The sequence below is a fragment of the Telmatherina bonti genome (assembly GCF_933228915.1).
Source record: "Telmatherina bonti genome assembly, chromosome: 8".
NCBI lineage: Eukaryota > Metazoa > Chordata > Actinopteri > Atheriniformes > Telmatherinidae > Telmatherina > Telmatherina bonti.
The window spans coordinates 26862111-26889697 of NC_136626.1; the positions used below are offsets into that span (position 1 = coordinate 26862111).

At 38.5% G+C, this 27587-nt stretch overlaps 1 protein-coding gene across 1 annotated transcript in view; it reads right to left on the bottom strand.

Moving 5' to 3' along the window:
• Positions 1 to 27587, bottom strand: part of unc13a (unc-13 homolog A (C. elegans)) — a gene marked incomplete at both ends in the record, with an annotated part of 50900 nt that overhangs the window by 22002 nt on the left and 1311 nt on the right. The window contains 23 exons of the mRNA XM_079245369.1: positions 72 to 161; positions 463 to 531; positions 1166 to 1319; positions 1440 to 1603; positions 2785 to 2900; positions 3034 to 3203; positions 3434 to 3575; positions 3797 to 4024; positions 5178 to 5397; positions 5502 to 5576; positions 7488 to 7566; positions 7674 to 7720; positions 8750 to 8843; positions 9913 to 10725; positions 12190 to 12309; positions 13308 to 13503; positions 14084 to 14113; positions 14836 to 14890; positions 16551 to 16621; positions 17472 to 17595; positions 23087 to 23204; positions 24361 to 24460; positions 24570 to 24599. Coding sequence (XP_079101495.1) covers positions 72 to 161; positions 463 to 531; positions 1166 to 1319; positions 1440 to 1603; positions 2785 to 2900; positions 3034 to 3203; positions 3434 to 3575; positions 3797 to 4024; positions 5178 to 5397; positions 5502 to 5576; positions 7488 to 7566; positions 7674 to 7720; positions 8750 to 8843; positions 9913 to 10725; positions 12190 to 12309; positions 13308 to 13503; positions 14084 to 14113; positions 14836 to 14890; positions 16551 to 16621; positions 17472 to 17595; positions 23087 to 23204; positions 24361 to 24460; positions 24570 to 24599 — 3305 coding nt within the window. The remainder of the gene's footprint in view (positions 1 to 71; positions 162 to 462; positions 532 to 1165; positions 1320 to 1439; positions 1604 to 2784; positions 2901 to 3033; positions 3204 to 3433; positions 3576 to 3796; positions 4025 to 5177; positions 5398 to 5501; positions 5577 to 7487; positions 7567 to 7673; positions 7721 to 8749; positions 8844 to 9912; positions 10726 to 12189; positions 12310 to 13307; positions 13504 to 14083; positions 14114 to 14835; positions 14891 to 16550; positions 16622 to 17471; positions 17596 to 23086; positions 23205 to 24360; positions 24461 to 24569; positions 24600 to 27587) is intronic.

Here is a 27587-nt window from a genome sequence, read left to right on the forward strand (position 1 = left end):
GGCGGAGTAGAAATAAAATGCAAAAAAAAAAAGAACCTTAAAAAACTTGTGGAAAAAGGAAGAAATTGCACCTTCATTCTGAAGAAGGTGATACTGGTGAGGAGGTCCACTGTGGACTTGAGATCCTGCAACCGTTCAGGACTGCTGGCTGGGAAGTTGTTCTGCAGTTAGAAGAGAAAGTGTATTCCCAGTTAGCCACAACACTTTACATCTACCTTTATCCAGTGTGTTTATGGACAAGTTCCATCATGATCCCGTCATTTTTACTGCCAGCACTGCTCTCATCTTTCTGTCTGGGAGTGGAGCGTTTGTCTGGAACTCTAATTAACACATCCATGGCCATTGATTTTAGTATATTTCATAAAGGGATATGTATAAGAACAAAGAAAAAAACTGACAGAAGTTACATTAGATACATCAATATAATTTGAGTGTGCACAGTGAGGTGAAGAGAAGTCTTACTCGGTACATGGACAGGTCGATCCTCAGAGAGTTGTGCAACTGATCGAGTAGTTTAACAAATCGCTCTTTCTGTGGGTGTGAAAACACATGACAAATTTTATAAAGTTAAAAATAAAGCGACATCTTTCCTGCTTGGTGTACAAAAGTAGATTTACCATAAAAAAAAAAAAAGAAAAAAAAAAAAAGAAAACTGAATTAGTAGTATTGTAGTTTCTGGTAAATATTAAAAAAAAAAAATAGAGAATAAACCTGCTGACTGAACATCGGTTCTCACAGTGCTGTTACTGCAACCTGATGCTGTTCGGTTTTTTATTTTGCTTAAATAAACATAGTGAAATCTAGCGAAGAAGGAAAAGGTTGGAAAAAGGAGAAGAGGGGAGATGGATCTAAACAGAAGACTGGAGTGCAGTCCTGGGTGCGAGATCTGGTTATAAACAAACTGGTATTGTGTCAAAATCTGATCCTGCTGCAAAATGTTGGTCTCTGTTTTCCCACATTAATTAAAAAGTAATCCCTTACAATAGTTCTAAACTTTAAGTCAGAGGTGCCCAAGTTTGGTCCTGAAGATCTACCATCCAGAAACTTTTAGATTCAGAGTCTGTGCATACAGAAACCAGAATATTATGAGCCATTTAAGCAAACTGATATTGATGTCAACCTTATGTTATCTATAGATTGTGGTAAATATTAGACTGTGACTCACTCCAAAATTGGAAGCAGCAAAGCGGTCAGATGCAGACACATTGTTGGTTGCCTGGGTGGTGTGAGCATAGTAGGCATTGATGTTAGCCAGCAGGGTGCTCATCACTGCAGGTACACCAGGGCACATGTACTTGGAGGACAAGCAGGCAAAGTGGCTGCAAATGACAAATGAACAAATGAGAGATTAACAGCCAGGAGAGCTTAATACATGAAAATAGCTGCCCAACAATGAACAAAAACACAATGGATCCCGTTAAGACAATAGAGGAACATACGTCATGGCCTGGTAGATGGACTCCACTCCATAGCGCATGGCAAACTCATCCACTATTTCTTGGGGAGTCTCCTCAAAGTAAACTTTCCATGCATCATCTCCTTTGGCATCTGGGATCTTTACCACACCATTATTCTGGATATCGGTCACATAATGGAAGAGATTCTGCAGTAGTGAAAAGAAAAGCAGGAATGAGAGTGTGAGAAGTTGCAAGCAGGACAAAATATTCAAAGAAATTAAAAAAATAAAAGCACAAATAAAGGATTAAGTTTTGAAACTAGATTATTTTTAACCTCTCACTGAGTTGTCACCTACTTTCAAACACATTTAATTGCACAAAGGCCACATTATAAGCTCTGTTTGTTGTGTGTGTTGGATGTGCTGCAGGAAGTGCCACAAAACTGCATTACAAGGCCAGCATGAGGCACATAAAACCTTACACCACCATAAAACACTCTCAGTGGGTTTATGGGCACTTATGTGAAGCAATAGGAGTGGTCATTTTTCAGTTAGGGTTCAGCTAATATGCTGTGTTGAGTAATGAGCCAAGTAATGACTCCATACAAATCTGGAATTGGTCTACAATCAATCAGGAGAGGTTTTTTGCACAAAGCCTAGGCATAAATCTCTCTGATGTCTTTGTTGTTAGAAGTGGTACTTACCTTTGTAGAGTAAAGCATACTATTAACTTGGAACGGATCGGTTATGGATATAACCACTAGTGAAGTAAATTAACCTGTTCACCACAGCTCATTAGGTCAGCAAAGTAATGCATGCATATGAACAAAAGGGAAGGAGAAGGGGTTTAGCAGGGACCTTCCCAACAAAGGAAAAGCACATAGTTCTATGCATACTGACATAAAGACATTGGTTTAGAATCTAAAATAGCATTTCTCCTCAAATATCAGGTCCATCTTGGTTTCTAATGGAAAATTACTCAGCTCATGTGTCTGAAGAACACACAAGCTTTTAGCTTGTAGTTTTCACCTCTGAGAAAGAAGCAGTTTTATACAGATGTTTTAGCCAGTGATTTAAAAGTAACAAGACCTTAAGGACTCAATACAAGAACTACTTATTGCACTGTATACTGGTATGCTCTTGGTATATAAGCAAACCCTGTTAGCAAGACTGCTGGCAGGGTTTTTGGGTTAGAGCACAGAGAGATGTGAAATGTGTCTGAGATTTAACGTAATAATCACTTAATAATAATTAAAACTTTAATAAAAAACTGGAGACCCAATGGAGTAAAAGCATCCTTTGAAAATTTGACATTTAAAAGCTATTTTCAGGCATTAATGAAGAGAAATACTTAATATCTTCAACAGAACAAAGAGAAGAGAAACTACCTCATGCAGACAGGTGTACTGGACATGATATGGGGCAACAGTCTCCTCTCCTTTGATCTCCACACTAATGTGCATGCGGATAGCCCCAGACACAGCAGACTTGTCCGTACGTTTGTCTGTGAAGAGAACAAAACATACAGCAACAAGGTCCCAAAAATGAAAAGTCAGCCCTACAACTGCATCATAAGCTTAAACAACATGAAGCTGTCGGATGATTGCTGTTTAATCAAAGACAAAATATCAACTGACCCAGATTGTACCAGACGTCCATCTCTCCGCTCAGAGTGCGCACCTCAATGATCGTTTGACCGAGGAAGTCGTCTGACTCTCGTTTGAATTTCTGCTTCACGCGAGACTTAATGTCATCGTCTTCGTCCCAAACTCGCACCTTAATGCGGTCTGAGGAGTTGTGGCATTCGCTACAAAGACAGATCCAGAAAGTGAGTCCTGACCACCAAATACAGTAGCTATATTTGCAGTTTGACAACCATAAAACTTTTTTTATTTGCTGTGACAGAAAGATTTACAAGTAATTATTCATTTAAGCCAAGTCGTCTGACAAAAAACAAAACAAACAAACGAAATATGGGGAGATGCTTTTTTTTTTTTTCCTTGTATCCTTTTTGTTATTTTAAATAATGTTACTTACAAATTAAATGTTTCCTCCCAGACAGGATTAAGGTTGCCGTAAATGGTCTTGGTCCTCTTTTTTGTCTTCCCTACCTGGACAGTTACATAAGGATCACTGGAGCCAGTTTTGTCCTTGGCTTGTAGACCCTGAGCACACAGCACTGGAGAGGAGGGGATAAAGTTAAATGAATAAAAACCGGTAATGCATTGTGGTTGTGTGTGTTATATATCTGACTTGCTTCTGCACTACAACTTAATGAACTACAACCTTTATTTGCTTACAGATGGTTACTTGGTCCTTTTATCAAGTAGACTCAAGCACCAGATGATCCAGACCATGTTGGAAAGCTTCTGTACGAAGCTAAAAGGGACCCTCACTCACCGGTAATGCTAATCTTGGCCGACCATTTCGAGGTCCCATCAAGCACACTCTGTTTGATCTGCTTCATGTGGGTGACATGGGTGGCCTTGACGACAGAAAACACTTCTTGAATGAGCTCAAAAATCTCCGGTTTGTTTCTCTCACGGATCTTCATGCGGTCCTTAAGAACCATGATGATGTTCTGGGTCCGATCTTCTGCACCATGTTTGGAACTCTTCTCTGCTGCTCCTGGTTAGCATGAAAATCAAGACAATAAACAAAAGGATTAGACATTTAGAATCCAATTTAAAAATAAAAAAAGGAAAAATATGACATGTTTGAGAGAAATAGGCTTACACTTATATTATTTTCATAAATATCAAGTCTTATATTGAGTATTTTATTTAAATCTAAATAAGGAGCCTATGTAGTTGATGAAACACCGACAATTTCATGAATTAGAGAAGAGAACTCCTGGGTAATAAAATGCTGAGCAAAAGAAAGATGGAAAGAGTAAGACAGATAATAACAATAGATAAATGGCTTGTAATGTCCTATAAAGAATACAGAGAACATAATAATATAGGGACAAGTACAGAAGGAGCTGGAGGAAGACAGCTTTGTGGTTAGCGCTGACAGAAAGCTGTCAGAGGTACTAGATAGTTCTCTCTAAAGAGAGAAGACAAAAACAAAACTGGCCCAGTAAAAGTCTAAAGTATTTATATTTAGTGCAAAGATGTTGTATGTGTCTTATGCATAGGGACTTATGTCAGAATACAGAAAAAAAGAAAATCTAATATTTACCTTCAAATTTATCACAATTCACTGATTTTGTCAAACTATTTTTGGGCAAAAATCTTATAAAACAGCCAATCCCACAAACATTAACAAGAAGTATCTGTAGCTACCAGAGGTTGGCTTAAGCTAAAACAAAGCAACGCAGCAGCTTATGAACAAAAGTAAACTAGAACTAATCTGAGCCAAAATAATACAAAATGACCCAACTGTACATCTCAAAAAATGATTTTGTTTGTTATATTGCAAACAAATAAACAACAATACTACTAAGTAGAGTTAGTGGATGGTTTATGACAGAAAATGTGGGTGCAAAGATAAGTTGGGGGCTCGATTTGAGGCTTCCCCTGACTACATGCCTAAGTACTCTTGGGCAAATGAACAAGTAAGGAATGAGAGTTAATGAAACTCTTTAAGTAAAGGTTAGTAATTCTGACATAGATTTCCTGGATGTTTGTATGTGTTTAGTGTTACAAACTAGTGTGCATGGTATAATTATCTCATAGATGCATCTATAGTGAACTTGACTGCATTGCAATATTTTAAATACAGTTACTCAATAAATCAGAGTCGAAAAAAGGGAATGGTTCCCTAAAACTTGTCTTACTTTGCAGACAATCAGCATTGAGCAGGTCTTGGCACTTTTCATGGCATTTGACTCCACATTCAGTACAGCGCATGCCTTGGCGAGCAATTCCCCACAGCAATCCTTCACACTCATAGCAGTAAGTGGGCGTGGTGGCTGTCCACACCTCAAAATTGTGTGGGGTGGTGCAGGAGATGGGATATATGAGAGCCTGGAGGGTCTTCTTATAGACGTGACTCTTCTGCAAGAGTACAGAAAAAATAGTTCAAGCCCAGCACTTTGATTATGTACATTGAAAATAAACTTTTGATATACTTAATTTAAATAATCCAAGTAATGACTGACCAGTTCTTCATTATGCAGGGTGCTAGATGTTAGGGCTGAGGTGATGCCTGCCTTCCTGGAGTTCTGGACCAATGACTGAGTGACAGCAAAGAAGAGGTTAGTTCCTCTCAGTACGAATATGAATAAATGATACATTTTCATTGAATTGATAAATATTTCAATTAGTTATTTTTATTTAATTTATGGTTTTATTGTGATTTTTGCGATGTTATAGTCTTATGCTTCTTTGCACCATCTGTGATGCTTTTAATGTTTGATGTAAAGCACTTTGAATGATCTTGTACATGAAAAACTTAAATACAGGTTTCCACTAACACACTGAAATACATTAATAGAAAAGAAAAAAACACAATAAATAATGTAAAAAAAAATAATACACACACACATACATACATACATACATATATATACATACATATATATATACATACATACATACATACACACACATATATATATATATATATATATATATATATATATATATATATATATATATATATATATATATATATATATATATATATATATATATATATATATATATATATAAATTCCCCTTTTAAGAGTTTTGTCTCTAATTTAAGACATCACCAATTTCAGCCTCTTACATCCCTAAAACACACATTTATAATACTTGCAGAACACTTGCTTGTTAATTGTACACATACTTGATATTTGATATTACATACTTTATATGCACCCATCTCAGTGCAGTCAAGGCGGTTTGTATTATTATCATTTGTCTGGAAAATATTTTCCTTAACAATTACCAACAAACAATACGTGACAGCAGCAGAATTAAAACTGGTTATTTCTGTTAAAAGTGACCAGTCCAATAATACTCACCATTGCCTGTCGCAGTAAAGTGGGGAGAGAATTGAGAGAGATTTTATGTTAGAAAAGGTAAGACAATGAGATTTGATTGATTAGAAATCAAAGCATTACTGACACATAAAGTGAACTCATTTTTGGTTTAGGAGTGAGAATCAGAATGAAGGAAAGTCGGGGTAAAGAGAACCAAGTGAATTCAGATGTGGTTACTGAGAAAGGAGGGAAGACAGATAGACTCCTTTAAACAGACTTGATTATTTGAAACCTGCATAAAAACTTACTTATTGCTCCTTCAGCTAGCACCCAACCCTGCGCAGTCAATCAGCCGACACACTTTGACAAATCCTAAGGGATTGCGCGCTGATGTGAAAGACAAAAATTGTGGGGGAAAAACAAAGCAGGTGCACCTGCCTATGTCTGCCTGTCAGTGGATGTTTATTAATTAATGGAGGCAGTGCTTCAAGGTAATTACTCTGTATTGGGACTGCTAGAATTGGATGTGTTCAGGAAAACAGCACAGTGACATATGCTATTTAGAGTCAGTCAGACATGTCAGTCCCCTTCCAACAGAGCATTTTTGTTTAAAAGTTTAGTTTGTGTGACAGATTGGAGAAATTCTCATTGTTAAAAGAGGCATTCATCATCTACATCTTTGTTAAAAATATAATTGAAAAAATGTATGTAAAAAATGTTTAGCTGTACCTTTTCCTTTCTGAAAAATTAGAAAAGGATATTATGTCATGTCTGCAATATCAAAAAAAAATGTTCACATGTTTGTGCTAAAGATTCGTGTTTTTCTTAGACATGGTGCAAAGAAGATGCGTTACAGAAGCATGGAGATGATTGGAGTCTGCTTTGTGGCAGCATAACAGAGGTAAATAAATCTCAAGCATTAACTACTGCTGAGATTTATGTACACTATTAGTTGAGAGTCCAAACTTTTGACTGGCAGTGTATGTTAGCAAAGATGATGGTTTACAGAGGGCAGTAAAGAAGAAATATCCGTATAGGAAAGAGAAGCAAAGAATAAGAGAGAAAACAGGAGTAGCTTTTTATATGAGAGTACTGGCTGCTGGGCTGAGTAAGAAATGGACTGGGGAGATGTGAGACACTTAGTCAGGGGAATATAAATAGATTAGTGCAGAAACTCACCAGATCTCTGACCAGAGGCATAGCTTTCCTCTTCCTGAGGTCTGGCATGCTGTCGATGCTGTACAGAGCACCACCCATGCTAGACAAAATAAATTAAAACAAAAAACAAACAATGTTACATCAGCTTTATTTCCAGCCATAGTCGTCGATTAAAATCTGAATAGTGTCAACATCATGGTTTTTCACCCCGCTGATAGAAGCAGAGAAGCTATGCCGACGCTCTCTCCTCGGGCCTGTTGGGAAGCAGAGGGATGAAGTGAGCAAAGCAAGAACAGGCAGGATGCCATTAAGGGCATTAACTGTAAAAAAAAGAAAATAATTTTTTATGATTTTTACAGTTAATGGTTTTACTTGACTACAATATTACGTTGAAAAATCTAACAATACTGCATGGTGTGTATTATAAGCAAGCTCTGTTTCATGGAAAGTTTGGCTGTAAACTATCCCCTGAAATATTGAATCTAAAAGTAAAAACAATTTTAACAATTTAAAAAAAATGGAAAAAACAAAAAGAGAACTGTTTAGTTGTTTTTGTAATGAGTAGGTAATTCTTGACATTAGCAGTGAACTTTCTGAGTTCCTATAGAGGATCAAAAGAAGAGTGGAGCCAGATAGCTATCTATGTAATCCCTCTTCTAATTCTATCTCCTCTGTGATGGAAAGACATGTTCTTCATCTGTTTGCTTCTTCACACAGTCCTTGACTGACGTCACAATGATGCACAGGACTACTCCGCACTGAAATAAGTGGCAAGATTTAGATTTAAGCCATAATGTGAGTACAGCATTTTGGCTTTTCATAAACAGCTATGAGCTGAACAGGATGCATACAATATAAATTTCAACAATTTAACACACTAATGGCCACACCCACCTGAGGTTCTGCTCCAGCCACACAGGTAATCTGAATGGACTACATGCAAATCGCTACGAGGATGGCAAACAACTGAAAAGAAATTAATGAAATGGCAAAAAACAAAGCACGGGGTAAACTATAATAAACACAAGACAGTATAATTACCACAGGAGCAACTGGGAAAAGTGATAGACAGGTAAAACCATCAAATAAAGTCAAATTAAAACACAGCAACACTAGACCATGCAGGGATTGATGCAGGTCATAGAGATAATGTAACAATGGACTGAAGCGGAGCAGAAACAAATAAAATATTCTGTATCCACCATCTAAGCTTTTGCTGGTCAGACACAGTGTGCAAGCAAATGCAACACAAAGAAGCTGAAATAAACAAGCTCGTTCTCTACCTCTTGGAGTTGTAGCCGTACTCTGCTGAAGAGTCGAAGCCAGTTAGCCTTGGCTCTGGCAGGACCTGGCTCCATGATTTCCCTCTTTGGGAAGCTAAAAGAAAGTTTGAAGGGAAATAATTTATTTAGTCATTCATTTTCTTAACTGCTTACTCCAATTAAGAGTCGCAGGGAAGCTGGAGTCTATCCCAGCAGTCATTGGGGGAGAGGCAGGGTACATCCTGGACAGGTTGTCAGTCCATCGCAGGGCAGGAGAACTACAATTATTAAAATTAATAATTCGCACATACACACATTTCTGGGACATATATATACTAGGGCTGTGACGATTGTCCCAATTCGAATGGATTACTATATTTTGGGTGCCGTTTTGATTTAAATTGTGATTCTCGTGATTCTTCGAAATTGCTGATTTTTGTCGACAAACACAAAACAAAAAATAAAAATGTACAAAATTTTTTTTGCCTTTTTAATTTTTCTTCATTTCAATTAAGAAAAAACAACACAGTAGCCAGATCATCATCCTGCTGCTAGAATACCCAAGAAGACAAGTAAAGATCAATAATAACTATGAAAAAAATATATAATTAATTATTTTTATTTATTTGAAAAAAAAAAAAATTTAAATTGTGAAGCAAAAAAATCCTGATATGCGATTTTTCCGATTCGATTTCCCATCCCTAATATATACTGACAATTTTTTGACAAATATGTACATAATAGTACAACGGCACATTCTAATAGTAAATCAGCTACTATTGTTGATAATAAGCATGGAGGCACTGTAATTGTAAGCAAATTAGTGTACAGATGTTAACAATTACTTGTACCTCACTCAGCTGCTAGCATGGTTACAGACACCTAGTCTTGTAAAACTTTTATTTTCATTCAAATGCCACTGGCCCTGCGATGGACTGGCAAGTTGTCCAGAGTGTACCCTGCCTTTCGCCCAAAGACTGCTGAGAAAGGCTCCAGCTTCCCCATGACTTGATCGGATTAAATGGTTAGGATAATGAATGAATGAATGAAATGCCACTGGTTTGGTTAGCAGCTGGAGCATATGAAGAGTGTGTGAAGATGATATACAAAATAGTGTTTGAGTGTGTGGAGTTTTAACTTTGTTTTCCACCTGCTGTGTATGTAGCTGTGTAAACAGCATTTACCTTGGAACAGGAGGCTCCTCCGTTTTCTCCTCAGGAGCTGGCAGTGCAGTCTCTGCTGCTGGAGGCTGCTCAAGAGGTCGAGGCTCCTCCAAAGGTTCTTCAGACTTGGGCTCAGGCTCCAGGGGCTTTGTGTCCATAGCTGGAGCCTGTGATGTGGCTGTGGGGGTGGATGTTGTTGTGACAGAGAAATCTTGCCGTGATGGTGCAAAGGGAGGCATGGTGGAATCTGCAGCGACAGCAGGCAGTGTGCTGTCCTGTGAGACAGGAGGTAGATCCGGAACTGTGCTGGGGAACTGGGACTGATCATGTGCAAGCTGCTGCTGATGTAATGATGTCTGCTTCTCCAATGGTGGTCTGGTGGAAGACAGACTGTCAGAGGGGGGCATCAGGGTGGGTGCTGTGCTCGAAGGTGTTGGCGTATAAGGAGGCTCCTGATCTTCGCTTTGCATTCTGTCCAGAGGATACATATCTTCATCTTCCTCATATGGCATCTCTTCCTCATCTTCATAGTTGTACTTGCCTTCCTCTGGATATACGTCTCCCTCCTCTTCATCATACAGCGCACCCTCTTCCCCTCCATCCTTGAGATAGCCACCCTCATCGCTGTACACACCTTGGTTGTCTTCACCATCCCAGACTGGGGAGTCTCCTTTTCCATAGCTGACAGAGGAGTGGCAGGAGTGGTACGAGTCGTTTTCATCATAGAATTCTGAACCTCGCAAGCTTTCGCCATCCTCAGGAACAAACTCTTCGCTAAGCTGTGAGCTGCCTCGACTCAACTCGCCTGATGAGGCATAACGACTGTCTGTGGGACTAAAAGGAAGGGGAAATAGAGACATGTTAGATAAATACACCCACGCAGGTTAAAAAAGAAAATGATAGGGGATCCCCACACTTGCATATTTGGGAGTTTGGGTGTTACTGTTAAGGAACTTGTGGCGGGGCAGGGGAGGGATACAGCTAATAAATAGGGAAAAAACATTAACTCAAATACTAAGGTAATTAAGAAGAGGCACGTTAGGTTAGTAATGCATCTATATAACAGGAAGGGGAAATCTTTGTTTTAGTAATAGGAAAGATTTCTATGGATACAATATTAGCTCACATACAAATTTGTACAGGAAGATGCAGCATCCAAAAATATTCGATTGCAAAACCATAACACATTTCTCCAAAACTGAAGATGTACCAATAAATGGCCTTTTCAGATATAAACACGTGAACCTGGAGAAGCTGAGTTTATTATTATTATTAGCCTAGCAGAACAATAACAGTCTTGTTTTGTAGATGTATGTGCGAATGACGTGTGACAATATTGAATGAGGCTTTCAGACACTAGGACAGACACTGAGTCAGAAATATACCTCAATGAAAAACACACCTGGACAAGCGCTCACACTTCACTGTTTCCTTTCTATTGATTACAGTCATGATGGTTTAATAATGAAGAGTGCCGAAGCAGTAAAGGAGAGAACTGTATTATGGCTTTAGGCTTTGAGCCACAGAAAATAAACGAGTATAAATGAATGAATGAATGGACACAGAAACAGTCAATCACAACACCCAATTCTTTTTTTCTATTTCCCACCTCTCACACAATCACGCTCTCACCTGATTCAGACAGTGACAAATGCTTGAATACTGTTTGAATCTAAACTTTAACAAACAATGAACAGAAAAATACTTGATAAAATAAAGACGCAAATAAATCTAATCTGTCTTGGACATTACTGAGCTGACAGCTTCCTGCTGTCTCTCATGTGGTAAATAAATGTGTATAATTACTGAGTGGAGCAGCATCCAAAAAAAAAAAAAAAAAAAAAAAAAAGACAGGGCCCTCCTTAAAGGCTCACATACAGGGTGAGGCTGTAATAACAAGCTGTCATGACAACAAACACGCACTAACAATTAACGTCTCTGTCTATAGCTGTTACAAAACAACATCCTGTTGATCGATCACCCACACACATAAACAGACCACTCCACAGAACTTCTCATGATGCGGAGATGAGTGTGATACATTATTTGCGATGGTTTATTATTTTTGTGAATCTTCACCAGTTACACAGTTGGGACAGGAGCAGGACCATTCATTTTCTATTGAAAATATATATAGAATTAACATGTACAGAGATAGGGTAAGAGCGCATGCATGCAAGCACAGTGAGCGAGGAGGACGGGACAAGTCCACCACTGACGTCACAGCGAGACGGAGTCACAGGCCTGAGCAGGAGGAGGAAGAGGAGGAGAACTTGCAGAGGAGGCACAGAGACCCACCTATCGGACAGTGAGTGCCTACTGTCTAGAGAATACTGACGACTGGTGCGCTGGCTTGACCCTGAGCCTGAGTCGATATCGCTGCGCCCGTTGGTGGCAGAGTCTAAACTATCATAGCGTCTGGTAAAAGGAGCAGGAAGGGAGGTAGGGAGGAGGGGAGAGGTGGGAGAGGAGCATCAGTAGAGCTCAGTGCAAATCTTTGAAAGAAAGCTCTTACCAAATGGAGCCTCCAACCTGCCTGGTAAAAGGATTGATTCACAATTCTGTCTTAAAAAAGTAATCAGGTGTCTATAAAAGCAGATTGTGCTTGCTGTTATAACTCCTCCTGGTCATGGCTTTCATGACTATCAGAGCTAATTTCTTAAGGGATCCATGTGAACTGAAAGAGGACTGTAATTTTGTTTCCTGACAGGTATACTTGACAACATGTCTGCAAGTAGCAAGCAAAGCCTGTTTAAATTGTGAACCTATCCTTTCAGCTTCTGCACAAAGACCTCTTACTGACTCTGAGCACTTAAAGAGTAATTTCTCCATCCAACTCTTACAGAAAGAAAAGGTCAGCTTCTCTGAGAAATGCTTGAGATTCGATCCTCTGTCACCTTTATAACATGTCCAGAAATATATTCATTTTCTGGCTGGGAAGAAGGAATCACATGGGGTTTCTGATGCTCACACATGCACACAAAGATGCAAACGCACACATACACACATTCACACAATGATAACCACAAAGGCCTGCTCCATACAGAACCTGTATACAAGAACCTTTGCGCCCCAGCATGCTTGTATACACTGAGGCCAGGGTTATTCTCTGGAGCAGGAGAGCACAGGGGGATAACGTTACCATGTGCAACACAGTAAAACAAAACAACGCCACAAGGGCTCCATCGTGTCAGAACACCACTGGGATTTAATCATTAGGGAATATTTGTTTAGGATGAGAAATGTGATCTGACATATTCAGCTATAAAGAATTCTATTGGTGTTTTTCTCAGACTTCATTACTGTTGCATATGCATTTTGACAAGCCGTATTACGGTACATCATACGTATTATCTAATGCACGAAACAATAACAACTGTCAGCAGTGAATGCTGAAGTTGTGGCCCACTTGTTACCTCATGGTTCTGTGATCGTAGTCCAGCTCATGCACGTCATCGTTGTAAGAGTGCCTGTAGTGTTGATGCCTCATGGGATACTGGTGCATGGAAACGTTAGGCTGGGAGGTGGTGTAGTAAGGAGGCGGGATGCTGTTACTGGTCTCACTGCGGTAGTCGCTGTCCCTGTCGTCGACAGCACTGTCTGGGTCCTCGTCTGTTCGCACATACACAGTGGGAGGTGAAACAGAGTGAGAAAAGTCCATACAGAATAATTATACCTGCTTGTTAAGCTTGTTGATATGAATTAATAATAAAAGAGCGAAGATACGTTTCTAGATGTGTTAATTAGCTACTTTCTGAGACAGAATAGGCTGGGCATTTAGAGAGGGTGTTAAAATGGCTGTGCAAAGCTCCCTGTGGATCACCTCGTATTTGTCATCTTAATTTTTACCTACTAGATAAATGTGGAACAATGTCCTCCAAGTAGGAATAAGGACAAAAGTGTCTCTTTAATTACTGTCTTGCTGCAACCAATGTCCCTCTTACTGCCAGAAAATATGTAAATACCTAATACGTTTCCACCATTATTCAAACAGATCTTAACTATCCAACTTTGCAATTCATCACTACAAAGGAAAAAAATACAAGGAGCTACAAAGATGTAAAGTGAATACAATTTCAAGACAGCTACTGGTCTCTAAGGAAGACTGCACAGGGAGATCATTACATTGAGACACAGACAATAAAATACGGATTACTCAAGTCATTAACCAAAGTGCATGAAAGGAACTCACTCTGTTGATCTCCCCACAGACTCCAATTACCTACAAATAAATAGAGTTGAAAAAAAAGAGAAAAAGGAAAAAAAGGTTTAGGCCTCAGTTGAAACACACGATCAACTAACGATGCACACAAAGTCAGCTAAACTAATATGTAAAGAGTTGTATCCTTGAAAAATAATGATGTGCATGTGTAAATATGTGAGCAGAGCTTATGAAAGAGGTAACTGAGTGCATTCGGAAAGCAAAACACGTGACCAATTCAGAAACTTGGATGAAAATGAACTTTTTTTAAAAGGCAAGGTCGCTTTGAAGTTGCTGAGTATCTCGATGCAGAAAAATACATTCATGCTGTTATTATCTTTGTACAAACACGAACATCAGAGCACAAACTGAAGCCGAAAGCAGACTAATACCCTACACTTGTTCACCTGCTTCCTGTGTTCCCATCATCAAACAGAAGGACAGACAGGGGGGTGTATGTCCGACATCCATCATAAGTCAACTTACATTTATCCCACATTTATGGACTGTAAGCCATTTTAGCATCCAGGCAGGTATGCATTCAATGATTAATCACATTAGCTTCTCTCAGTCCCCCACTGTCTATCTTCTGCTTCAGGTTTCTGCCTCCTGTCTAGTTCTGTTCTTGATAAGTCAAGACGAAAGAGCAGAGGGTGAGGAGAGGAAAAGCAAGAGGGACAAGTAGGACGCAGCAAGCGATGGGACGGGAGGAGATGGATTTAGAAAAATCTGGTGACACTCACAGCACTGCGTAGATGGTGCATGAAGTGGTCGCTCCGGTTCTTCTTGATAGCCATACTGAGGTATAAAAAATAGCGACAACAGGCATGTTAGAAGGATTAAATCCAGCTTTTTATCTCACAGAATTACTGAAAAACACAAAGTATGTTTCAACAGTCCTCAAAAATCTTAATTTCTTCACATATAGCCTGGGAAATGAGAAATTTCTACAGCAATTTAATAAAGCACAAAAAAAAAAGAAAAGAAATGTTTGTAATTGTAAAACAGAGTTAGTACAATTCTAACAATCTCAAAAGTCAAAATTTGGTATAAGCAGCTTTACTCTTCAACTCAGCAGAACCCAATAGTAAAACATCTTTATAATTTCTTTTAGTATTCTTCAGGAATAGTTCTCCAGACCTCTAAAGGCCATTCTAATGATGTTCTTTGGATAGTTTCTGACTTCTGTGCCATTCTCCATGAAGATCCCACACTGTTTCAGTAAAGTTGGAGCATGGAGTCTGGGGAGGCTTAATCAATTCATAAAACCTGTTGGCAGCTCTTCAGACATTTGATTTCAGCCTTTTCTCCCTGTGTACCTTCCTTAACCCTTTGATCCATCATGTCCACTACAGTGGACACCCATGTAAAGGCTGTCTTCTCGTATATTCATAAATGAGAACGTTATATTTGCAATATTGCCTCTTCAGTGGACATTAGGAGAGTCACCCAACACACTGCCACTCATTGACAAATAAGCAAGTATTGTATAAAATTTCAAATATACACAACCACATAATTACTAAGTTTACCTCAGTGATAAAAAGGACAAGAAAATGATACTAGCCAATTTTATAGAATGTTTTTATTACATAAATATGGCACTATATTATATTATAATTATTTCTGTAGACTAGATCAAACATATTAACTAAATAAAAAGTCAAATAATATTAAAACCAAAGATAAGTGCCTCTGTACATGTCTGTAGAAGTAAAATATTGTATATGAAAAAAATGTGTCATTTTTCTTTTTTAACAATTCATCGGAGGGTTAGGAATGACTTCTACAAAGCCAGTTTTTCCATGTAGACCACTTCTGACAAAGCTTCTTTGAGCAACTTAAGGGCCAAATAGATCTCAACTGTAACATCTCAGGTCTCAAATTGATGTACCTGTGTTGTTAAGCCTTCTACTTCTTTTAACATGTATGCATGCATCACTTATGTTTCCTTAAAGTTTTTAAGGACATGTACTCTGCGGTGAGATATGCAAAGTTTTCAGTCAAGATTATTTGGAAAAAACCTTAATTGGTGCAAAAATACATATATCTTATGACTGTCAAACTGTGTTTGGCATTTATTTTGTAGATGCAACTAAAGTAATAAAAACAAATCATTGTGACAGACAATTTGAGATTGTCTTTTGGTAAGTGCTACGCGTTGACACAGCACTGTTTCATCCCATGAATTATAAGCTTTTTGTGCTTGAATGATTCAGACGCCAATGTTAAGTGCCCTTAAAAAAATGCAGTGACAATAAAAATACAGTTCTTCGAAATTGTCACACAGAAGACATCCAGTAAAGATGAGTTGAAAAACAGTCGATGTTGAAGGAAAAACTTTGAAAGACCTTCAAATGTCCTGGAGAACTATTATGCAAAACCACTTTTCCAGATCACAAGAAACTCTGGCTGATTGGAATATACATGTGACATAGAGAGAGGAGATTGTTCTTACATCTTGATCTCTCATTGCATTTAGCTGTTCAAGCTTCTTGGCCCAGTATCTGGCCTCTTCCTCTGGAATGTCTGCAGACAAAACACTTGTTATTTTTTTCAGAAAATCAAATATTTCTCAGCTCTCACACCTCTGAGCCTCAGTCTTTGTATTTTCCTTTCTAATAAGAATTTATATCTATAAATGTCATGGTAACAGTACTATGTGTCGCGGGAGGCATTGACAGTAACATAAGGTAAGATAATGAAGTCTCCTTAAGCAGATTTAGGAAATTTCTGAACTTGATCAATTGACGTATTTACATCTTAAAAAAGCTACAGATTTTAGTGGTGAATTGTTTTTTTTCTATAACTTAAAAGAAAAAAACCAAGGATGGGTTTAATCAAGTTAGATTATTTACTTAAGTTAGTATTATGTCAGTGGTATAAACAAATCTAGTAACACGTGATCATCTAGCTTTTCAGTGCTCTGTTTTATGACAAAGCTGTAAACAACTTGTTTACTAAAAGAAATGAGATTGATTCATTTCCTTTTTCCCCTTTTCTTTCTAATACAATCCAGGCGGCTGAAAGCTCACTGTGTCACACTGCATGCGGCAGCTGGTAAGATACTGTGTGACATCATCTGTTCGTACTTTCTATTGATAAACCTGCCCGGATAGGGCACTGGACCAGTAAGTTTTAGCCTTCAAAGCACCGCCAACAGAGCATGACATACAATAGGTACATACATGGCCCTCATTGTTTTATTTAGGCAGGTGTAGATACTTCAAAACCTGTTTACTATTTTTGGTGTGACAATCATATAAAAGTAATTTTAAAAAGTTGTATTAATAGTAATAGGAGTATGAAACAGTATAAAAATAGAATCCATACACATATTAACATATGAAACGGATAGAAGAATGATAAAAGGTCAAACCTAATGGCAGTTCAAAGCGGGTGTCGAGCAGCAGCCTGTGAAATGTTGGGTCTTTGGTTCCACAGATCTCATTTTCAGCCATGATCACATTGGAGTCCAGAGTCAGCCACTGACCTGGACCCTCCTGGAAAGAGAGAAGAAATTAAATGTTTGTGGGTCAAATTTGACCTATATGTTAATCTAATAGCCAATTTTTAAATCTTCTTCCAAATAACAAAAGGCAAAAAAAAAGCAAATATTGCTTTTGACATACATAACCTTGGAAACCGGTCAAATTCGACCTGAACAAAATATAAGGGTTACTCAAACATTCAACCTAGTGGTTGATAATAGGTTCCAAACACATGGATGAAGGTCCAGATACCATATTGCTCAGTTTCTATGACTGCTTTTCTACAACGGCCTCATCCTGCATAGAGTCAGAGGGACTGCATCCTGCATCAGTTGCCATCTGATGAAAAACACATTGCACAGTTCCCAAGTCATCACGGGGAGTATACAGAAACGTACAAGCCTAATCACCTTGTATACTCACATTCACACCAAAGGTCAATTTAAAGACTTTTTATTCTCATTCAATTCAATTCAATTCAATTCAATTCAACTTTATTTATATAGCGTCAAATCACGGCAATGCCATCTCAAGACGCTTTACAGACAGAGGGGAAAACATAATGAAGGCCAATTCATAACAGCCTATATAAGGAAACCAACAGATTGAGTTGAGTCCAACTCAATCTCCCATCCTGAGCAAGCACACTGGCAACAGTGGGAAGAAAAAAACTCCCTTTTAACAGGAAGGAAACCTCCGGCAGAACCCGGCTCAGGACAGGCAGCCATCTGCCTCTGCTGTGTGGGGGGAAGAGGACAGAAAGACAACAGACAACAGGAACTGCTACTCCCGGCCAGGGAGACCTGCTGAGACAGGAGACATACATGTTAATGATGCAACACTGTTATGGGGGGGGGGGTAAAAGAAAGAGATAAAGAGAAAAAGAAAGAAGCTCAGTTTATCAGGAAATGTCCCTCAGCAGTCTAAACCTATAGCAGCATAACTAAGGGATGCTAACCATCCCTAGCTATAGGACTTATCAAAAAGATAAGTCTTCAGCCTAGTCTTAAAGGTGGGGAGGGTGTCTGCTTCCCTAACACTAACTGGGAGCTTATTCCATAAGAGAGGGGCCTGATAACCAAAGGCTCTGCCTCCTGCTCGGCTCTTTGAGACTCTAGGAACCACAAGTAAGCCTGCAGTCTGCGAACGAAGTACTCTACTTGGTATATAAGGAACAATGAGGTCTTTGATATATAGTGGTGCCTGGTTGTGGAGGGCTTTATATGTAAGGAGAAGGATTTTAAATTCTATTCTAGATTCAACAGGCAGCCAATGAAGAGAGGCTAAAACTGGAGAAATATGATCTCTCATGCTGGTTCTGGTCAGGACTCTGGCTGCAGAATTCTGGATCAGCTGAAGGCTTTTCAGGGCATATTTAGGACAGCCCAGTAATAGAGAGTTACAGTAATCTAGTCTCAAAGTAACAAAAGCGTGAACCAGTTTTTCTGCATCACTCCGAGACAGAATGTCCCTAATTTTGGCTATATTACGTAAATGAAAGAAGGCTGTTTTAGTAACCTGCTTAATATGTGGGCCAAAGGACAGGTCAGGGTCAAATATTACTCCAAGGTTTCTCACTGTAGCACTGGAAGCTAAAGTAATGCCATCCAGGTTCATTACAAAACCGGAAAATTTAGCTCTGAGTTTTTCAGATCCAACGAGAATTACTTCAGTCTTATCTGAGTTTAAGAGGAGAACATTTCTAGACATCCAAGTCTTTATGTCTATGAGACAATTTTGTAGCCTATTGGGCTGATTTGTTTCATCTGGTTTAAAGGATAAGTATAGTTGAGTATCATCTGCATAACAATGAAAGTTTATTCCATGCTGTCTAATAATTTTACCTAAAGGGAGCATATATAGCGTGAAGAGTATTGGTCCAAGTACAGAACCTTGAGGAACTCCATGACTTACTGTAGTTTGGGAGGAGGACTTGTCATTTACATGAACGAACTGAAGTCTATCAGATAAATATGATTTAAACCAGCTTAACGCTGTACCTGTAATTCCAATCACCTGTTCTAGTCTTTGTAACAGAATGTTATGATCGACTGTATCAAATGCAGCACTAAGATCAAGCAAGATAAGTACGGACACAAGTCCTTTGTCTGAGGCCATAAGAAGGTCATTAGTAACTTTCACCAATGCTGTCTCAGTACTATGATGAGCTCTAAATCCTGACTGAAACTCCTCGCATAAATTATTTCTGCTCAGGTGAGCATGTAGCTGAGCTGAAACTATTTTCTCCAGAATTTTGGACATACACGGGAGGTTAGATATAGATCTATAATTTGCTATCACCTCTGGATCCAGAGATTGCTTTTTAAGTAAAGGCTTGATTACAGCAGTTTTAAATGATTGTGGTACATATCCTGTCACTAAAGACATATTGATAAGATTTAGTAGTGATGTATTAATTAAAGGGAAAATGTCCTTAAAGAGGCTCGTTGGGAGAGGGTCTAAGATACAGGTGGATGGTTTAGATGAAGCTATTATTTTAGTTAATTCAGAGGGTTGGACAGGACAGAAACTATTTAGACACAAGTCAGATCCTGGTTCTAAGGATGCTTCGGAGACCACAACAGGCTCAACATTATAGGTAGAAGGAAGAGTATTGTGAATTTGATCTCTAATAGTGTCAATTTTATTCCTGAAAAAATACATGAAATCATCACAGCTAAGTGAGAAAGGAATACATGGCTCCACAGCGCTCCGGCTCCTAGTAAGCCTAGCTACACTGCTGAAAAGAAACCGAGGGTTGTTTTTGTTTTCCTCTATCAATGATGAATAATAAGCTGTTCTTGCCGTACGTAAGGCTTTTTTGTATACGATTAAACTTTCTTTCCAGGTTAAGTGAGACTCCTCTAGTCCTGATGAACGGCATCTGTTTTCCAAACGCCTTGATGCCTGTTTTAGAGCTCGAAGCTGGGAATTAAACCAGGGAGCCTTCATAATCTTACCTAATTTCTTCTTCTTTAGGGGAGCAACATTATCCAAGGTTGTACGCATTGAAGCTGTTATAGTATCAGCATGTTGATCAATCTGAGCAGGAGTAAGGCTTAAAGGGGGACTCTCAGTCATGCTAACACATGGTAGATGTGAAAAAATTGATTCAATTGATTGTTTAAATTTTGTAATATTATTGTCTGATAAACATCTACTATAGTAGAATTTATTTTTGGTCAGTGAGTAATCAAATAAAGTGAATTCAAAGGTTGACAAGAAGTGATCGGACAAGACAGGGTTTTGAGGAAATACTTTGAGCTTATCAGTCTCAATATTATATGTTAGAACAAGATCAAGAGTGCTCATAAGTGCTCCAGTTAAATGACAAAACAGAACGTTCCTTCACTGTATTGTTTGGAGGTGTCCAATTCTAGTCCTTAATTGTCATGGCCCTGCAGATTCACGATGTTTCCCTGCTTCAAATGACAGCTTGTTGTTGAGTTCTGGACAAGCCTGTTAATGGCAGATTCACTTAAATCAGTATGTTGAAGCAGCAATCATCTAAAACATGCAGGACAGTGGCCCTTGAAGACTAAAGTTTGACACTCTTGGAATAGTTAAACAGATGAGAGACGCCACAACCTTCTTATGCGACTCTTAGCAAAACTCTAAAGAATGTAAAGTTAAAGCTACATGTGGGTTTATTTAGATGCATAGTTGTTTTTGACTGAAACAGCAGGATCTACCGGTTCAAATCATATTTCAGTCTTCTTAAACTCCCAATCAAATATTTAATGTACCTGTTCACTGCATTAGACATGTATAACCTGTCCTGTAAAGTGACTTAATATCCTTTATACCATGGTTAGTGGTAATTCTAATGCCAACTGGCATGCATTATTATTTTCCATATATGCACACATAGTTTGGCAAGTTAAATCACTGCAATATTACTCCATTACAGGCGTTACCATAGCAACATGTTAATCAACCAAATGGATTGATTCAGATCAGCTGGCTTTTGACAGAAGAATGAGAGAAACATGCTGTAGCATGACAATGGTAGTACATCAAGGCCATTGTAAAATAGTTCCAATACTTAAGCATATTGAGCAAGTTTTGTAAAAAGTAAATTTGTTATAAAATGTACTTTTTACATTTTACATTTGCTCTAAAATGTTTACTGTGTTGGACCATGGTATACGTGTATTAAACAACTCTGATCCATGCATTACTAGGTTATAATGCACTTTGCCGCGGAACACTGCTCTGCTGCACGTGGTATTCTAGACACTGCATTGTGCATTATAACTGGGTAATGCATGGTTCATTGTTTAATCCTTTCTTGCCTACAGCTGGTCAGATTCTGTTCAGTATGAGCCAGTATCAAGCAGATTTAGTCTTCGGGCTGGATTATTATTCTGCAGACTTTGCTCATGATTGAAATTCTACCGTTAGGGTCTATAATTCTCCTTTTGTTATACCCTAATCTTCCCTTCACCAGATTAGGCTGTTTTAAGATACACAAAACATAACGTAACCAGGCAACAAAGGTGGTAGCATGCAACAGTTTGACAAACTTTCACATTCTTAATAGTGGGCTTAAAATATATATAACCTTCTTACATTAACTTTATAATACTTGCCTGTATTTCCTAATAAAAAAATGAGCATCCATTTGAAATAAAAACTTTCTGCCTACAAAGGTGGCAGCTGTCTGTAAAATTCTACTATATAATAAAAAATCCCAAAGCATTGCTCAATTTCACTGCAGACAAACGGCAAGTTTGTTACAGATTCCAAATGCATCTAAACATTGTTCATCATTGCATCATACATACAGTCATGAGTCCTAAATATGTGGCCAACCTGTTTCAGTGTAGTAGTAGTAGTAGTAGTAGTAGTAGTAGTAGTAGTAGTAATAATAATAATAATAATAATAATAATAATAATGATGATGATGATGATGATGATGATGATGATGATGATGATGATGATGATGATGATGATGATGATAATAATAATAATAATAATAAGGTCAACTCAAGTCACTCAGTTTGAGTGAGGCTGATGAAAAGCCTGGAAAAAGAGCAATCCTGCAAAAAGCAATGGCAAGTGAAGGCATCACTAGGGAAATGCTCATATGAGTCAGGTAAGCATACTTGGTGGAGTCAAATTAAAAAGCACATATTTGATAAATTTGTTTGATTTCAACAATATGTACAAGATGTCCTTTAGACACCCTTGGGTAGCTAAAAGATGGTCAAAATGTAATAATCAAATAATTATTAAAAAGATAACACATACAGACACACAATACATGAAAATACAGCTGATATAAAGAACCTTTAAAATGATCTACTCATTGCAATAAACATAAAAGGTCAGCGCACATACAATTTACAAATAATGGTCTTAATTAAAGCAACAAGCAAACACAAGTCAGGTTTTAATAGTCCTTGTGTTGTTGCTTGAGAAAATGTATTTTTTAATCACTGATGCAGAAGTTTTGCACAGTAATCATAACCAATGAGGGCTAATGTGGAAGCCAATGTACCTCGTTGGACTGCCGTATGTTGCGCAGAGGTATCCATAAGGTGCCCACCATGGTGTCCCAGATCAGCCCTTTGTTCCATACCTCTACTGTGAGGCCCAGATCCAGGCGGTTTATTTCACTGCACGGCAGAAGAAGGACATGGGGAGGATAAGAAAAAGATAAATAAATCTGGGAAAATGCAGACAGAAGAATCCTGGTTTAATACAAGGAATTTTCAGTGGGAGTATAGCCTATGCCATCAGGAGCTGCATTTACATCCGAGGATGGATATGCACCATGATTCAATCTGCTGTGAGAAATGAGTCATTCAACATGAAGAGTAGGTGACTGTCAACATGGATGCTGGCAAGATAGAAGAGGCAGCACAGACAGGACAACAGCAGAGACAGTTTTTCTGCATGACAAACAACTCTAAGCCTCGATCTTCACCAAGCACTGCTCATGTGTATCGCATGACACCCTCATGTCAGGAATAACTAAGATCTGTAATGTGAATGCAGATTATTAGTTTAAATTGCTCATCATTAAATAAATACAATGTTCTGTAGTTTCTATAGTATTGTGGGTTTTAATTAATCAATATTTTGAGGTTAAAGTTAAATTTCTGCACTCCTCTGTGAGAGGAACAGTGAAAAAAAGCAAGATTTAGAGCAAGTAAGTACACATATAGCTGAGTTAGAACAGTAAAGTTATTAAACAAAAAACAAACAAACAAAAAATTTCAATGGTTTTGATCAGGTTTCAAGTTGTATTAAATGTCTACAGTAGAAAGAGAAGAACTTTCCTCAACTGGATGTGGTGCAGTGCAAAGTTCAGCAGAGATGTTATGTCATCTCTTTACAACTCCGAAAGAGAAAGACTGAATGGAAGCAAAGGGCCAAAAATAACTCCTTTTAGGAAATGGAAATGTCACAGCTGACCCTGCTGCCCTGAGCTGAACAACATCTGTGTACTGGAATAGTGAACCCCTGAGGGGGTGTCTCTCCATGTGAAATAACAGCATCTTTCCTTACCTAATGTCAACAGTTTCAGACTACTTGTATGCTTACATGGAAGGAGGAAGATTTCTTTTTATAGAAAAATACCAAATTTGTAGTAATATTTTTTACACTGGTGTATATTTAAAGTTTAGGTTATCGCATGCACTACAGACAAGCAACAATTCAAATAGGATGTCTTTTCAAGAGGATTTCAGAATGATGTTAAGGGCTAAATATGGGAACAGATGCTGAAAAAGAGGGCAAAGATTTATAAAATGAAGACAAAGCACTCACAACATGAAGTCCTGCTCCCAGCATGGTTGACTACCACGCACAGCAATGGTCGTGCTCTTAACATTCTGCACCTTCAGGGTCACGTATGTGTTAAACTTCTCTGCAAAGAGTAGAATTACAAACGTCGTCAGCTTTTTTTTTTTTTTTAACACTCTTCACATGAAACAGATTGATTCATACAGTCATGATCTTCATTCATCACAGCTCACCTTGGGGTCCATCAAGCTTGGCTTTCTTCACTGCAAACAAATTGGAAAGAAAAAACTAATATTAATCCACTTAGTCTGGCAGTTTTCAAAGGGTTTCATGCTGCAAACTGAATTTAGAAATAAAAAAAAATGTTTGTTTTTTTTGTTGTGCCTGTTCTGAAAAGCATAATCTGACTACACTACATCCCAGTCAGCTGTAACTGTAGCTCATGGACTTGGTAGAGTGCATGCTAACTGACAGCTGTCTGGTATTTCAGAGAGAGGGTGGGTGGCTCGCAAGTCACAGCCTGGAAAGTGCTCCATGCTCTCTCGACAGTGCGCCGACATCTCAATATGAAAGACTGCATCTGTTCAGCAGGAGAAGTTGGAGTTTCTGAGTCACTTATTGGAAGCCAGAGGGACTGAAAGGTGACCTCAGGGAGGAGAGTGATCATACACCCTGTCATATCTAAATGATACATGTACTGCATGTACATTTCTTCCAAATTGTCAACATGAGCTGAAAAATAAAAGAAAAAGCAGTCTAACACAATGGACTAAGCAGCGAAGTGTCACTGCCATTTCCCTCAACCCAGAGTCCTCTGGAGGTACCGGGCTGACTTTTAAAACCACATGACGTCAAACGCTTATTCATTATTCATTCAATCTTGCACCCTGATGACAACCATCTCTATGTTCAAGAGTGGAGTATTAATATTCAGAGTGTTGGTATTTAATTCCCAGTGATTGCCTCTTTCATTGATGTTTAATTTAAAGAATGAAATACAAGGAAAGACAATCAAAAAGAGATGTGAAAGGACATTAACAACACACACTTGGAGAAATGTTTGAGTAACTGAATCACTCTACGGAAATAAAACACATGACCTATGGCTGGATGGAATGGGAAGAGATAAATTATGCTTAATTCAGTGAAAATTTGCTTTAAAATTAGAGGCTGAAAAATTATGAAGGCAAAGCAACACATTCTGAGTCATTTTCTTTGTCAGTCACAGCAGAGCTGGGATGCTAATCATTGTGGACAAATTGGCTTCTGAAAATAGCATTACCCCAGCAAACCCCTGGGAAGATGCCCATCTCTTAAATATCACTCTGAATCATGAGGCAGGTGCTGCAGCGGGTGGGATGGGGGAGGGTACGCTCTTTAACTAACTTCAAAGTGAAATCTCCTTTGTGATGTTTTAGCTGCAGATGAAGCAGTCACGCCAGCGGGGTAAGTAGGGTTAATTTCCATGGAAGCGCTGAGCATACATTTGACAATCCCACGTTCAAGGAGGCAATTGGGAGTTTTACAGCACAGCTTCCTTTCCTCACTCAGCCATCGGTCCTCCCTTTCCCTCTCACTCAATCACTCACTCCTACATGCTTCCCTTGCCATGTGGCGAGTATGCACGTGCGCTCCCTTTCTATCTATCTCACTTGTGCTCCATTAATCTCTCTGTGGAGCCGGATGCAGGCAGAGTGAGCTGCATCCCCAACACTAAAAATAACCACTTCAGTGTGACAGGGGTGGGGAGGGGAGGGGGTGCTGGAAAGAGGGGAGAGGGATGTGTGTGTGTGTGTGTGTGTGGTAGTGGTAGGGGGGCACATGCTTACAGGCAAAAGACTTAAACCAACATTGCAGCAGTTACAGCAGAGGGGAAGTGTGAAGGGTAATAGCTGAAAAAACAAGAGTGTTGCATATTTTCTGCACTCCCTAATCAGAAAATGTTGAGCCGCTGCCACAGCAATTACAGGATCTCATTTTCTCTTTCTTCACTGAGGAAAACTGAACAAGTACAAACATTTGTGTCGGGGTGAAGACCAGCTAAAGGGGCTTTTTATTTCTTGAGGTTTCCCAATCAAAAGCTTTTCAAGAGTTTGCACTTCAGATCCATTTACTGACATGAGCAAAAGGACAAACCTACCTTCATGCAGAAGTAATGGGAAAAAGAAATCATTCTAGAAAGTGTACTTGTGTATTATTAAGTAAAAGTGACCAAACCCCTCTGTTTTGCCTCATGAGCTCACTGAAGTTTGCAGTGCAGCAAAGAAAGCACAACAACACATCTCTGATTATTTCAGCAAAAAATAAGTAAGTGTTTGCTAATGAACTGAATTCTAATGTTATTGGTACTGAATGGTAAATTCCATGCCTTCATGTTATAATGCTCTGTTTGAACTGACATCTTACACCAGGACGACAATGAGGACGATTACCAGATTAGAGAAGTTTACTAAGCTTCATTGGCACAGTCCATTATTTCATAGATTACATCTAACATTGTTAGACATGGTAGCAGCGTATAAACAACTCTGAGCAGGTAATAATACATGACTGCTGTTGCAAAGGGTGAACAGCCACAATCTTTAGCCCCTTTTTTTCTCCATTACTCCAATTTTGAAAAAAAATATGGCACCGATACAAGAATAGTGTAAAACTCAAAGAGAAAGTGCCAGCAGAGACTTAATATACCCCTGTGGTTGCTGTGCCAACAAAGCTACAGGGCATACAGGGCCTGTAAACAAACCTGAAGGCTCATTCTGACATTTTTGTGATCAGTATCAGCACAGAGCAGAAAAAAATAAGCAAACTTTACAAGTACTTAAAATTCTCAATGACACTGGAGAAGTTTAAGAAGTAACTTTGAAATTTTCCCCCTGCTATTCCCAGGAAAACAGATATTTTCAAAATTTAACTTGAATAAAATTCTCAGCATCAGAAAAAAAGATAAATGGCACAAATATTGCCTTCATTCAAGGCTTTGATTTTCACAAGCGTCAGCTGTAATTTGTAAAAGATCTCACAAGTTCATGAAACATAAAGAAAGCTACTGATCTCATAAAAGAGATGAGATGTTTAAACAAAGGCATGCATACATTAAGCAGAAATTCAAACAAATATAAGCTAAAATATCAGTTTCAAAGATCAGAAAGCAATTTAAGTATGTACGGTTGTCGTTTATTTATTTATTTATTTTTTTAATTAATATTGAATAGCTGTAGGAGGCAAAAGTCAGAGAGGTTGTGCTTTTAAGT